The following is a 16,209-nucleotide window of genomic DNA, read 5'->3' on the forward strand; positions in this document are numbered from 1 at the left end:
GGAGAACTCTCCCAGTTTTGCCAACACATTTAATTTCAATCAATGTAGAACATGGAAACAATGTAATGATTATCAGACTGCCTTCTGTGGGAGGATGGGGGGAGGGAAGGGGGGGGATTCAAAACCTTACAAAAAATAAGTAGAAACTACTATTGTATATTGGAAAACAAATAAAATATTAATAAAATAAAAAAGAGTATATAGCTTGTAAGAACTCTGTTTAGATAAATTAACTTCAGATTGTAGTAGACAATCATCAAGGTTGTAACTTCCTTGCAGAACTTGAATAGGAATAGTGAAAGTAATCCAGGGTTGGGATTTAGAAAGGATTGAGCAGTAATAATAAAATGAGAGATTCAAAGATACAGGGCAGTATAAAGTTGAACCAAAAGGATCAGGCTTCTGAAAGGAAAAAAAGTGAAAACAGACAAGGCTGATAATAGGAAAACAGGAAAGAGTGAAATGATTAGAGGTTGCACTGAGGATAAGTTTAGAAAAGGGAAAGAAGAGGGGAAGGAAGAATCATAGGAGGTTGTGATCAGAGAGAGCAATCTGAGAGTTAGAGATTATGAAAGTGAGGGATAATGAGATTGGAGGCATAGGAACATTCATTAGTACGGAAACTGAAGTTGCTAGGTAGATCAGAGGTTAGAATGGAGAGAAAGACTCTTGGAGACTGACTTGGAAGTCATTAGATAACTAGGTCCCTAGCTGGAGATGAGCTGGCAGCTTCCTGGAAGTTTGTGAGGAACAGAGAGAGCTATTATTTCTCTAAATTCCTTTTGAGCTCTCATTGATGCTAATGTTCATGGAACTGGATACTCAGAGGCATATACTTGCTGAATATAAATTCCTAGGAGTTTGTTCCTGGAGCAACTAGGTGGCATAGTGGATAGAGCACTAGTCCTGGACTCAGGAAGATCTGAATTCAAATGTGACCTCAGACACTTAATAATTACTTAGCTGTGTGACCTTGGGCAAGCCATTTAACCCCAAACAGAAAGTTTGTTCTTCTCTTGCCCAGATATTAAAGACAAATGATGAACTTCTCTGCCATAGCAACTCTTAAAAGAGGACCTACTAAATCAGAGTTCCTTGAAGTCTGCATTGGACAAGGGAATAGTAAATAGATTGTGGCTCATTGAAGTACTGAAAATTGTAGAGCTATCAGGGAGTAGTTGGATTAGCAAATATTTACATATGATAGCATTATCCAGAGCTTCAAACTTTCCTCAAGAGATATGTGGTACATTGTAAACTAGGTATTAAAATGGGCAGGACATAAGTCTATGAAGTTGAACCTTACAACTGTATTCATTTACTCTTTTTCATTCAGGTTTCTAGGAGAGGTATTATTCATATTTATTCAGGTAAGGAAACCAAAGGACAGACTGTCTAGGAGATTCCTCCAAGATCATTCAGTTTATGGTAGCTATATCTGAAACAGGACTCCAGGTCTCATGACCCATAGACACTTTGACATTAGCAGAACATTTAATGAGTGCTTTCTATTGTACATCTAAATAGTAGTGTATTATACTAAGGTAGGGAGTCCTGAAATGCAAAAGAAATATATAATACAGTTGGATTTCAGGAAGTTAAATTTACTCGAATAGATCACCTTCTTTGTACATTAAATATTTTCTTCATGATTAAACATACGACAGTTTTGGGGGGGAGAGGAAGGGAAATTTGCATGTTATAATGGCAAATTTCCAGTTGTTTGGAAGTGGCTTCCTAGAGGACGAGGAGCTAAGAAAATTGAAATTAAAGCCGGGATATAGGGGCAACTAGGTGGTGCAGTGGATAGATCACTGGCCCTGGAGTCAGGAGTACCTGAGTTCAAATCCATCCTCAGACACTTAATAATTACCTAGCTGTGTGGCCTTGGGCAAGCCACTTAACTCCATGGCCTTGCAAAAGAAAAGAAAAGAAAGAAAAAAAAGCAGGATATAGCATTAAAAGAAACACTAGGTATTAGGTAGTGCAGTGGATAGAGCATCAGCCTGGCTCAGGAAGATCTGAATTCAAATCCAGCCTTAGACTTCTTAGCTATGTGACCCTGGTCAAGTTATTTTACTGATTGCCTCCAAAAATAAAAGAAACACTTATTGTTGATTATATGAATTATAATTATTAAAAATAGAACTCTTTTTTTCCCCTTTAAAATATCCCATGAGTTAGGGAGAATTTACTTTATTATTCAGTAATTTACATTCCTTGAAACAGATATTATTCATTTTTTTCTTTGTATCCCCAGTACCTAGCAGGAGGTTTTTCATTTTGTTTTGGTTTTGTAGGCACTTAATTTAATTGATGTAGGAAAACTCCCTTGATAAAGATATGCTTCTGCTAATGAAAATGGGCAATTGCTCTGTGATTTGTAAGGCATTGAAGGTCAAGGAACTTGCCTAGAGTCCCACACCCAATTGTCAGAAGTCGTGCTTGAATTCATATCTTCTGATTCCCAAGAGCATTCTCTGTTCCCTGTGATATATAGTTTCTCCACTTGGAACATAATAGATGTTTAATAAATGTTTCCTGAGTGAAGAGAGTCCTCATTTTACAGATGAGGGAACACAGAGATTGAATGATTTAAATCAATTAAAAACTATTAAGTGTCAGAGCCAAAAATCAAACCAGGTATTCTCACTACAAGTTCCAAATTCTTTCCACTCTACCAGGCTGGCCCTCAACTCATATTAAAATCTTTTTCAGTAGAATAATCTTTATGTCCTCCAAAGATTTTTTTGCCAGTAACTATGAAATCAAAGGTTTTGCACTCTGTTAAAAGGATTCTTGACTTCAGGAAGCCTCAGTTTCTTTATCTGTATGAGAGAATTGAACAAATAATTTCTAAGAGCCCTTCCAGCAACACTCTATGACTTTAACAGGTATGGGAATTTGGAGAAAACTAGTTCTTTTTTCTCTCCACCAGATGGCCTCCTGTTCCTCTGGGAAAGAGAAACTAGGACTTCTGGTGAAGCTGCTCCTAGAAGGCTGTTTATTTCTAGTTACTATTTAGAGGAGCTGGTGTCCCTTGTAACACAGGATTAGGAATCTTACCTGGTCATATAGCGTTGTTATAGGAAAATTATTCCTCTTCAGATCTTATATTCCTAGTCCCTTCCTTTGCCTGAATACAGAATCACCCCTTTTCTCCTAATATTAGAAGAAATATCTCTTCTGTCCTGATTCTGCATTTAGATTTTTTTCCAGTGATATGATTTTACCACATCTGACATTCTGAACAGAGTTTTACTTTTTTTTCAATATAACATGATTCTTGGCAAATTAAAAAAGTAGAAAGTAACTATAACAAAAAAAGCAGTAGTCATACTACTTAGAAATTTTGCTCAATTATTTTCTAAACCTCTTTTTGTGGAGAATTTGTTTAGAAACTAGTTGGTTAGTGTCTTGTGCCAACAGAAAATGTATCCACAGGGCAGTTAGGTGGTGCAGTGGATAGAGCACTGGCCCTGGAGTCAGGAGTACCTGAGTTCAAATCTATCCTCAGACACTTAATAATTACCTGGCTGTGTAGCCTTGGGCAAGCCACTTAACCCCATTTGCCTTGCAAAAAACCTAAATAAAAAGAAAATGTATACAAATATGATACATGGACTTTTGAAAGCCTTGTTTTACATTTGTAGTGAGAATTCCTTGTAATGATCAGTAATACATACTTTACGTTTAGTGCTTCCAACTTTTCAAAACATTTTCTTCACACAATCCCTGTAAAATAGTAAAAGTAAATATCATTCTTATTTTATACATGAGGAAATGGTGACCCAAAGAGGTTATTAGATGACTTGCCTGTGATTGTGTTATTTATAGGGGATGAGTTGGCATGGGATTCAAATAAGGTCTCTTGATTCATTCTATCATAATATGCTGCCTCAACATATAAAGTGCTGTTAATTTAGAACATGGAAGTAATTACTTATGCAAAAATCTTTTTATGGTATCTAGGATTTTTTATCTAGGAATTACGCTTGTACAAAGCTGGACATTGCTTTTAGTCTGATTAATAGACTATTTGTCTATCACCACCCTATTACCTTATATATGTCCAGGTATTTCATTCACTTTGTTGTGAGATTAGGTTGTGGAAAACTATACATTAGCCTCCATTTGGAGAAGGAATTAAGTTGAATTTCTGATATTTTGCAACTACAGTTAACTTTTTTTTGCTTTTTTTCCTAATCTAACCAGGGCATAATAAACTACTTTAAGGCATTCTCTTTCAATAGCTTTAGATAAGTACTAAATACATGGTTCACACCATTTTGAATTTTAAGGTATTTATTTATAGTGTAGTTTATATTCTTGAACTCCTAATTTTATATATTAGAGTTGTATTTTATACTTTGTAAGTTTTTAAAAGTATGACATGTATGTTATAAAGTTGATTGATAAAAACAATGAGTGTTAAAATTATTAAAGTCTTTTTGTTGTACCCTAATGTGTATATGAGCAAATTTTTCTCTGTTATATTTTAGTTTGATTTGGACTATTTGAGCTGGTAACCAATAAGAAACATTGAAGCATTTAATTGAAATTAAAATATTTGGAGGAGGGCAGAGTCAAGATAGTGGAGTGAAAGTAGGAAATCCCAGCTCTACCCCAGACCACTCCAAATGCCTTGAAATTATGACTAACCAAATGTAGAGTAGCAAAACCCACAGAGAAAGACTGAGTGAAACAATTTTCTGGCCCCAGACAACTTGGAAGATCTGTGGGAAAGGCCTATTCCCTGGGGTTGGAAAGATCCAAAGGCCAGAGCAAACCACCTCCAGCTATTCAGGAGGAGCCCACCTGGTGCCTGGGTCACTTAGGTCCTCAGCAGTGGGGGAGGTTTCCAGATCTCTCAGTCCAAGAATTGCCAAGGACAACTTGGAAGGTCAGTGGGAAAACTATTGAAGTAGAGTGAGTAAGGGACACAGACTTGCGGGAACCTGTGGAGTTACCAGGCAGCTGTTTCTAGAGCACTCAGCCCACTGACAGTAAGGGGGTCAGGGGAGACTGCAGAGGTCACTCCATGTTCCCTGAGATAGGACTCTAGTGCTTTACTTATACTCAGATCCAGGTTTCAGTCTGGGGCCTTATATTGCCATAGTGAAGCATGGACCCTCCTCATAGTTCGAGGGCAAAGGGGAGTGCTTGCGGTCATCCACACATCAGAGCATAAGCCAGGAAGGCAGTCAGAGCCTCTCATAAGTCAAGTCATGGGCTGGGGAAATGAACAAACAACAGAAGAAAAAGATTCTGAGCATAGACAATTTGGTCCCATGGAGTATGGGACTCAGAAGATGACAAAGTCAAAACATCTGTATCCAAGGCCTCCAAGAAAAATATGAATTGGTCTCAGGCTGTGGAAAAGCTCAAAAAAGATTTCAAAATCAAGGGAGGGAGAGGAAAGAGAGGGAAGAGAAATGAGAGTGATGTGAGAAAATTATGAAAACCAAGTCAGCAACTTAGTGAAAGAAACAAAAAAATAGTGAAGAAAATAATATCTTAAAAATCAGTTTAAGGGGCAGCTAGGTGGCGTAGTGGATAAAACACCAGCCTTGGAGTCAGGAGTACCTGGGTTCAAATCCAGTCTCAGACACTTAATAATTACCTAGCTGTGTGGCCTTGGGCAAGCTCACTTAACCCCATTTGCCTTGAAAAAACCTAAAAAAAAACAGTTTAGGTCAAATGGAAAAAAAAACAGTCCAAAAGGTCAATGAGGAGAGGAATGCCTTAAAAAAGGCAGAATTGGCCAGATAGGAAAAAGAGATAAAAAAACTCTCTGAAGAAAATAATTCCTTCAGATGTAGAACTGTGTTCTATGTAGAACCTAAGGGAAGCTGATCACTTTGTGAGAAATCAAGAAACAATAAAACAAAAACAAAAGAATCAAAAACTAGAAGAAAATGTAAAATATCTCATTGGAAAAAACAATTGACCTGGAAAACAGATCCAGGAGAGAAAATTTTAAAATTATTGGGCTACCTGAGAGTCATGACCAGGAAAAGAGTCTAGAATTCATTTTTCAAGAAATTCTCTAGGAAAATTGTCCTGATATCCTAGAAACAGTAGGTAAAATAGAAATTGAAGAAATCTTATCAATTACCTCCTGAAAGACATCCCAAAATAAAAACTCCCAGGAATATTATAGGCAAATTCCAGAACTCCCAAGTCAAAGAGAAAATATTATAAGCAGCCATAAAGAAACAATTCAAATATGGAACTGCACTCAGAATTACACAGGATTTAGCAGCATCTACATTAAGGGATCATAGGGCTTGGAATATGCTATTTTGGAACACCAAAGAACCTGGATTACAACCGAGAATCAATTTCCCAGTAAAACTGAACATACTCTTTCAGGGGAAAAGATGGACATTCAATGAAATAGGGGATTTTCAAACTTTACTGTTAAAACAACCAGAACAGAAAGTTTGATCTTCAAGGTGAAGCACAGAGAGGGTGGACAAGAAGGGCAAATTATGAAGGATTTAATGATGTTGAATTGCCTGTATTCTTGCTTGAGAAGATGATATTGATAACTCATATGAACCTTCTCATTTTTTTAGAGCACTTAGGAGCATATATAGACAAGCATAGGAGGGAATTGAATATGAAGATATAACATATTAAAAAGATGCAGTTAATGGGTAAGAAAGGAATGTACTGGGAGAAAAGGAAAAGAGTGGTAGAATGGACCAAGTTATTTCATGTAGAAGAATCAAGAAAAAAACTTTTGCATTGGAATTGAAGAGGGGAAGGTGTGGGGGAATGAGTGAGAGCCTTCATTCTCATCTGAAGTGGCTCAGAGAAAATAATATACATAATTGAGTATAGAAATCTATCTTACCCTAGAGGTTTTGGAGAGGAAAGGCATGAGAGAAAGGGGACAAGAGGAGGGAAGGGGGGGGGGGCGGTGTAGATGATAGAAGAGAGGGAAGATAATAGGAAAGAGTAGTCAAATACAGCACACTTTTGAGAAGGGACAGGATGAAAGGAGAAAGATAGAATAAACAGAGATGGGGAGGAATAGAATGGAGGAAAATATAGCTAGCAATAGCAATTGTGGGAAAAAATATTGAAGCAACTTCTCTGATGGACTTATGATAAGGATGCAATCCATCCCAGAGACGGATCTGATGGTATCAGAACACAGACTGAAGTACACTTTTTTTCTCACTTTATTGTTTTTGAGGGGGGTTATATTTCCTTTAACAACAAGACTATTGTACTAATATGAAAATCAATTTGAAAAAAAAAGAAATTAAAACATTTGACTTGAGCCCATCAAATAGGAAGGAAGCCCTTCATAGTTGTAGCTGTAAACTTCATTTCTTTATGGCACTGTTAAAAACACTTGATCCTATATACACTGATTTTACCTATCCACAAGACAGTCATCTGGACCTGAAAATAAATAGTTATATAATTCTATTTTAATTTTATGGTTATCTTGTATTTAATTGGTTTGTCTTTTCTTTTTTGATTTACAGAAAATCACCAAAGAAATGGATGACTTTCTGCACAAATTGAGGCAGAAGATAAAAATTGGAATAGTTGGCGGCTCAGACTTTAAGAAGGTACAGGAGCAGCTGGGAGACAATGGTAAAAAGTGACTACTGTCCTAGTTAAAATATTGACTTCTTTTGAAAAAATTATGTTAAAAAATATTGTCATGTACAGCTCCATTCCTAGACCTCCATATGGTAGATTCCTGTTTCCTTGTTTATCAGATATCTTAAAAATAACTGCAGTTACCAGCAGGTAAGTAAATTTGGTGCCCAAATATTAGTAGTATCACCTTAAAAATAACAAACTGGACATAATTTGAATTACTGTTGACCCTAGCCCACTTAGAACTGGAGGCTATACTTTTAAGTCTAATTTTACTTTGCAAATTATGGTTTGTGTAAGTTTTAGTGTTTTGGCTTATAGATGCTGAGAATCAAAGGTTATATCTCTCCTGTAAATGACTGTTTTCTTCATTGTTTAGTGTTTCTTATTATTTTCTGAGATACATTAAATCTCTAAAATGATCGTGATATTCTTCCCTTCTCCCTCTTTTACCCTAGACTAGTTAGCATTTTCTAGGGCTTACCACAGGAGAGTATTCTAGAAGGGGGATCACAGAATTTTAAAGCTACCAAAATTAATGAATCCAACCCTCTCTTCTTATCGATGAGGAAACAGATGCAGAGACATGAACTGACTTGTCCAACTTCATATAGCTAATGGCAGAACCCAAACTCAATTCCAAGTCTTCTAATTCCTAGGCTGATGTTCTTTTTATTACATCACTTGTAGTTTTTTAAAAATCAGTCTTGAATAGAAACATATAAATTAGTTGCATTATGATTTGCTACTCATTTTTATTTTTAGTGCTTGAAAAATATGATTACGTCTTTCCAGAAAATGGTTTGGTAGCATACAAAGATGGCAAATTTCTGTGTAAGCAGGTAGGTCTGTTTCAGAGTCTCCAAAGTATTTTTTTTTGCACTGTTATACTAACAATTTCTAAAATAAAATTTTATATGATAGCCTTGCTTTGTAAATAGGGTTAGAAATACAAGGACTGACTTTAAATAGCATATCCTAATGACTTTTTTAGACATGTAGTTCAAATCCTACAACAGCTAGTTTTAAAATGACAATTTTGGAGGAAAATGATAATATGTTGTACTTGGATTCTGGGAGCTATTTGATGGTGTGTATTGTGCAGCTTGCTTCCCCTTTTGATTTCATTGGGACTTTAACTGAGTACTATTTAAGGAGGTGTAAGTCTTTGGGTTTTTTTAGGAAGCATTTTGCAAGTCCATAAAAACAGAATCCAGAGTAATGAAGCAGAAAACACTTTTGATTAAAAAGTGTTCTGATTAACTAGACTTTGTTTGATCATGGGAAAACAAAAGGAAAGGAAGCTAAAAAAGATAATGGCATACATTAATCTTATACACATTTGCCTTATAATCATATAATTTTAGTTGATTGGAAAGCCATTTGGGAGATAGATCATACTTAATCTGGTAACTCCAAAGTGTTTTGTTTGTTTAGAATATTCAGGGTCATCTGGGTGAAGACCTAATCCAAGATTTAATCAACTATTGTCTGAGTTACATTGCCAAGATTAAGCTGCCAAAGAAAAGGTAGGTGTATGTCTTTATTAGTGATCAAAATATTCATCATTCAAACAGAGCAAAGATCTGATGTCTTAGACACTGATATTATTAGTTGATCTGATATTAATTTTGGTCAGAAAACTGCCATTTGAGTTTCAGAACATATATTCTATTGGAACAAATTCACACCTATTAAAAGGTAGAAGGGTAGCTTATGAATTACTCTATTTAGTGAACAGAGGTCTTCTCAGTTGAAATATCTACCAGAATTGGGATAGAGATAAGGGATAGGAATTGGATCTCAACCTATGAATTGGCAGACTAAGATTTTTTTTTAACCTTGCTAAAAACTTTTCTAAAGCATATCAGCATTCCTTTCTGCCTTAGAAGTAAACTGTACATTACATGAATTAATTTTAATCTTTCTTTGATAATTTAGGATCTTATAAGACTTTATAATTTTCATTATGAACATTACTTCTTATATATTACTGTAGGGATAAATGATTGGACCAAATGTCTAGAGTTGGTTTTTAATCACTAAATCTTGAATAAGGCTCATTTTTTTTTATGTTCTAAAGAGAAAAGGATCAGTTTAATTGAGAGTTCTTATTGTATGACTTATTAGTTAAGGTTAAGATGGTCTTATAAAAAGTTGGTGGTAATACTTAAAGATTTAATTTATTTAGACTATAAATTAGATCAGGGAAAAAATAAAAAAGGGTTCTTTCTGGGAATTATCACATTTCATCATAGACTAATATTCACTTCATGAGCATTATTGGATTCTGGAGGAAGCTTATTTTGATCATTCTGAAACAACTCTTTTTCTAAATAGGAATTTTAAAAATACAGAATAATTAAAATTCTTACCTATTTCAAGGCAAATTCAGGCTATTTCCTAGAAAACTCAAATCTGGTGTCACAAAGAATGTACTACTTGGGGGCAGCTAAGGTGGAGCAGTGGATAGTGCAACAACCTTAGAGTCAGGAGGACCTGAGTTCAAATTTGGCCTCAGATGCTTAATAATTATCTAGCTGTGTGGCCTTGGGCAAGTCACTTAGCCCCATTGCCTTTATTATTAAGTGTCTGAGGTTGAACTCAGGTCCTTTTGACTCCAGGGCCAATGCTACACTACACAATCTAGCTGTTCCCTAAAGTGAATTTTTGTTAAGACTTTCAGAACTATAATTTAGGATTACTATCTCCCTGGATGTTTTTGGTTTTTCTCATTATCCCAGCACTTAGAGAAGAGTTCTGAAACTCTTTTTAGATTGCATTTCTAGTAAAAGCAGTGTATCCAGAGTCTCTCTTACAAAATAACTATCTGGAACTGAGCTCCACAGTCTAGGCATATCTAATGTGTTCTTTTATTCAAATATTTATTGCTGTTAGGTGTAGTGATATCAGTAGTGTTACTGTTTACATAGTGCTTTTCAGCAAAGTTTTATGTTGCAACTTTGTAAACAGTATGTGAATTTAAACCTCTAGTTGAAACTTCTTTGGCATTGATTTGTGTACTAGAAATGTGTCCTCATCTTATCTAACATGACTATTCTTTGAATTTTTTCAAGTTATCCAACATCTCAGCCTTTGTTTATGCAATCAAAAAATGCCCAGATCTTATTTCTCAGTGAACCTTTTCTCCAGCTTTTCTCTTTCTTCAGGGGCACTTTCATTGAATTCCGAAATGGGATGTTAAATGTTTCCCCTATTGGAAGAAGCTGCAACCAGGAAGAACGACTTGAATTTTATGAACTTGATAAAGTAAGTCTTTCCTAAATGTTCTTGGCTAACTATTATACTTAATAGAAGTGAGCTAAGATGCATTCCTTTGTTACCAAGAATATAATAGAGGAAAAATATTTGTTCTTTTCAAATTGTATTTCGAAAATCAATTTCCGTCAGTAATTTGTCTTTTTTTTTCTCCACAGAAAGAAAATATAAGGCAGAAATTTGTGACTGATCTGCAGAAAACATTTGAAGGAAAGGGCCTTACATTTTCTATAGGTATTTTCTATTTTAAAGTTTATTTGGAATTTTGGTACCCTTGAACAGATCTTGTTGAATTCAGTAAATATTTATTAAACCCCAGTTGTTTACAAAGTAGTGAGCTAGATGCCAGTTGAGGCTTAGATAAGACACCATTTCAAGCCTAATTAAGTCTATAATTTAATAGAAAGATAAGACATATAACTAAAATATATTGTAATGTATTATAAAAGTGCATGAGCCTCCACCAGAATCCCACTTCATTCAGAGAAGAAGTCTACAGACTGCACTCAGGAGTGATACAAATCACATATAGCCTGTGTGTTTGATACCTCTGTAGAAGACAGAAAACTCTAGATTTGGGAGTCAGGAAGACCAGAGCTTGAATCTTGCCTTACTTCTAACTAGCAATGTAACCTTGGACAAGTCTCTTAATCTCTTTCTCAACCCATTTTCTTCATCTGCAAAATGGAAATAATAATGGTACCAACTCCACAAAGTTGTAAGGAGGACCAAATAAGATAATATATGTAAAGTACTTTGCAAACTTTAAAGCACTATATAAATATTAGCCATAACTCATCCTATTCACTTAAAACAAAGCTGCAATTCCTTCTTTCATCCTCCTTTTTCTCCTAATTACCTAAAAAAAAAATTCTAAATCTTTTTTGTTTTCCTTATCGTCTATTGCCAGCCTCATATCATTTTGAGCTTTAGTATTCCTACCCTTTGCTAACTGGTCTCACTTCCATCTTCTTTATATTTCTTTCTAAAATCTGAGTTAATTCACAAGTTCACTCTCCATCCATATTTGTCTTTTCAGAGAAATCCCACTGTTCTCATTTCAGTTATTTCCTTTAGTTTTTTCCAATATTTTGTACTTGAGTGTCTCCCAAGAGCACTGGCCTTGGAGTCAGGAGAACCTAAGTTCAAATCCGGCCTCAGACACTTAATAAAATTACCTAGCTGTGTGACTTTGGGCAAGTCACTTAACCCCAATGCCTTGTAAAAAAGAAAAAAAAGCTACTCATAGATCCAGTTTATTGAATGAGTAGATGTCAAAGTTGGAGCATTTGGGATCAAATAGATTGACAATTACCTGGTTGGACACAAATAGTAATAAAAATAATATTTTGCCACAGAGACATGGAATATTTTTAAATTGAGAGTCGTTTATTAAAAAAATCAGAAGCTACTCTTGCACCTTCTTTGAATTAAATTTATAAATGTGTTTATACATTTATTTATCAGTTTACAGTAAGATACCCCTGATCACTTCCTTTGCATCTCTTTGGATTTTTGCTGAATATACATGAACCTTTCTAAGGATACCCACCTCAAAATTATATAGTAGTTTTTGCTCTGTTTTTATTTTTAACACTGTCATTATCTCATTGTTCCTCCAAAAAAATGTGATATAGAATCTTACATTTAAAATTGCAAGAGATCTTAGAGGCCCTCTAGTCTAACCTCATAATTTTACAGATTGAGGGAAATTGAGAGGTTAAGTTAAGCCCAAGATTAGTAAGTAGTCCAATGGCTCCAGAGACAAATGCTTTTCCCTGCAGTACTTTCCCTATTTGTACCCACTTGCTTCTCCATCAGGGCAAGAATTAGTATCCCCATTTTACAGAAATTTTGCTCAAATTATCTGATGCCTTATCATTAAGTGACTCTCACTCCCAAAGTTCTCAGCTTATGCTGGTAGAACACAAGCTCTGGAAGGTCCTACTTCCCATTCTGGAAAGATTTAGAATCTAAAATTCCTCATCTGTTTTCTCTTCTATTCTAGTGATCAATTGAATATGCTGATTAAGCTATTCTCTATCTCCTTTTAGTGTGTGTGTGTGTAAGTATAAATTAAATAAAACATATCCTTCCGGAACCATTATGTAGTAATGGGTATCAGTATTATTCCACCAAGCCTCAATGATGCTCATTATGTCCATTTTTTCTTTGTTTGTTGACTAAGCTTAGAGTTTTTATGTTTAGATGCTTGATCCCATAGTTTGCACCACTGATTTACTTTTTTTATTTTTCCAAATTCATGTTATGAAAGTTTTTCAACATCCATTCAACATCTATATGCCTGTGTATATTTTTAAGTTACAAAATTTTCTTCCCTCCCTTCCCAACCCACTTCCCTCACGGGTGGTCAGGTTAATATTGTACATATACATTTGTGTTAAGCATGTTTATAGATTACTCTTTTTTGGTATGAGGAATTAGGATTAAAGGAAAGCGATACCTAAGAGATATTTTTTTAAAAAATGTTTAAAAGTGTTTATCAAATTCTGAAGGATTTTGTTTTGTTTTTCTTCCCCTGGATGGGGATAGCTCCATAGTCTAATAGGGTTGTCCTAGCTCTCAACTGCTTAGAGCAGCTGCAACCATCAAGGTTGATCATCTCATAATGTTGTTAATGTGTACATTGTTCTCTTGGATCTCCTCCCTTCACTTAGCATCAGATCCTGTAATTCATTCCATGTTTCTCTAGAGTTCAAACATTAATGGTTTCTTACAGAACAATAGCATTCCATAATATTCATGTACCATAAACTTGTTTAACTATTCCCTAAATGATCATCAGCATTTCTGCATATGAAAGGATAAGTTCAAAAGAAATAGTAGTAAATAACTGCAATAATCTACTGTTTAGCAAACCCAAAGACATTAGCTTCTGTGATAAGAGTTCACTATTTGACAAAAATTACTGGGAAAACTGTAAAATAGTATGGCAAAAACTAGGCATAGACCCACATCTCACACCCTCTACCAAAATAAGGTCAAAATGGGTACAGGATTTGACATAAAGGGCAACGTCATATATAAATTAATAGAACAAGATCTATCTATCTGATCTATGGAAAGGGGACACATTTATGACCAAAAAAAAATTAGAATACAGTATAAACTGCAAAATGAATGATTTTGACTATATTAAATCAAAAAGTTCTTACACTAATAAAATCAATGCTGCCAAAATTAGAAGGAAAACAGAAAACTGGGAAACAATCTTCACAACCAGTAGTTCTGATAAAGGTCTCATTTCTGAAATGCATAGAGAACTGCATCAAATTTATACAGTTGCAAGTCATTTCCCAATTGATAACGGGTCAAAGGATATGAATACACAGTTTTCAAATGAAGAAATTAAAGCTATATACATATATATATATATGTATATATATATATATATGAAAAATGCTTCAAATCATTATTGATTAGAGAAATGCAAATTAATAACTCTGAGGAATCACTTCATATCTATCAGATTGGCTAAGATAACAAAAAAGGGAAAATGATCAGTGTTGGAAAGGTTGTGACACTGTACACCCTAACAGCAACATGGGGGTGATGATCAACCTTGATGAACTTGCTCATTCTATCAGTGCAACAATCAGGGACAATTTTGGGCTGTCTGCAACAGAGAATACCAACTGTATCCAGATAAAGAACCGTGGAGTTTGAACAAAGTTCAAGAACTATTCCCTTTAATTTAGGGGGGAAAAACATATCTTATTGTCTGATCTTGTTATCTCTTATACTTTTTGTTTCTTAAGGATATGATTTCCCTCTCATCACACTCAATTTGGATCAATGTACAACATGAAAACAAAGTAAAGACTGACAAATTGTTTTCTGTGGGGGGAGGGAAGTAAGATTGGGGGGGGGGGGAATTGTAAAACTCAAAATAAATAAATAAAATTTTAAATAAAATGAAAAGTTTGTGGGTGGATTGGAACATTAATACATTATTGATGGTGTTGTGAAGTGATCCAACCATTCTGGAGAACAATATGGAATTCTGCCCAAAGAGCAGTAAAACTGTTCATACCCTTTGACCCAGCAATTCCAATTCTAGGCCTATATCCAGAAGAAATCATAAAATAAGAAAAGTCCCACATGTTTCAAAATATTCTTTGACTTCTTTCTTGAATTTTGTCTCCTATAAATTTGTGAGTGGCCCAGGTGCTATTTTTCCTCTTTGTAGCTACTCTATAGATTTTCAAGGTACCTAACAAATACATTCTTTTCAGCCTTTATCCTGCATGCTCCATCTCTGACCAGGAGTCTTGTCCTATACTCCTTGATCTAAAAATCTAAATCCCATCCTCAGATGGGATTCTTGGATTCATGCCCAGGAAACAACAGACCTTTCTATTGTTAACTACCACTACTCTTCTCTTCCTCTGCCTCTTATTGAATGATCTTTCACCTGATAGATTCTTTGACTGGTCTATCATTTATATGGGACAAGCAGCTTCTTTCTAAATCAGAACATCCAGTTCATTCCTCTTTAAAAGAAGGTGTTTTAAAATCAGTTTTTAACATCTAATTATATAGTGCCCTTTTCCTTCCTTTCTCTTCTGTGTAAACTCTTCTATTCTCCAGCATCCTGACAAGGGTCAGTCCCTCAAACCCTCTACTCAGAAATTTTTATTCCCATCAAACCCTTCTATCTCCTTTAAAATTGTTTTGTCCTCCCTAACAACCTGGAAAGAGGAATGGCATTCTCCCAGCCCCCTCACCTTCTCCAGGGGAGAAGTCAGCCTACACTTAGAACAGAGCTAAGTCACTCCATTGTGGCAGAAACATCAAAGTTGAACACTCATTACAACTCCCTGCACGATTTCTCCCACTCTTCATATTGGTTGTCTTGAAAATACTTGGTGAGTACTTGTACCTCAATCCTAAGCACTTCATGAAAACCTTTTTGTGCTCATTTACTCTTCATACCAATCCATTCTAATGATATACCTTATCATCTGTTTTTTTTCCATTTGCCTTTTTATCCTCTCCTTGGCTTGCCTTATTTTGCCAACCACCTTCTTAATCTTTTGAGTGTACCCCTTCTCATTCCATTACCTAATTCCCCTCTTACCTCTTAAATCCTTGTATGTCTTTCTTAACTATCCTTAATCTAGCTTTCTTACTGCTTGAGGAGTTGAATCTAGAACAGAATCTAAGTTTAGAGATTTTTCTCCTTCAAATTTTCTTCCATCTAGGGGCAGCTAGGTGATGAAGTGAATAGAATACCAGTCCTGGGGTCAGGAGGACCTGAGTTCAAATCCAGCTTCAGGCACT

At 35.2% G+C, this 16,209-nt stretch overlaps 1 protein-coding gene across 1 annotated transcript in view; it reads left to right on the forward strand.

Moving 5' to 3' along the window:
- The window catches only part of PMM2 (phosphomannomutase 2), a 30,762-nt gene that overhangs the window by 1,692 nt on the left and 12,861 nt on the right, over positions 1-16,209 (forward strand). Inside the window, exons 2-6 of the mRNA XM_074196349.1 lie at positions 7,506-7,617; positions 8,392-8,468; positions 9,064-9,155; positions 10,797-10,896; positions 11,064-11,139. Of these exons, the coding sequence (XP_074052450.1) occupies positions 7,506-7,617; positions 8,392-8,468; positions 9,064-9,155; positions 10,797-10,896; positions 11,064-11,139 (457 nt within the window). The remainder of the gene's footprint in view (positions 1-7,505; positions 7,618-8,391; positions 8,469-9,063; positions 9,156-10,796; positions 10,897-11,063; positions 11,140-16,209) is intronic.

This window comes from Macrotis lagotis, chromosome 8, assembly GCF_037893015.1.
Source record: "Macrotis lagotis isolate mMagLag1 chromosome 8, bilby.v1.9.chrom.fasta, whole genome shotgun sequence".
NCBI classification, from domain to species: Eukaryota; Metazoa; Chordata; class Mammalia; order Peramelemorphia; family Peramelidae; genus Macrotis; species Macrotis lagotis.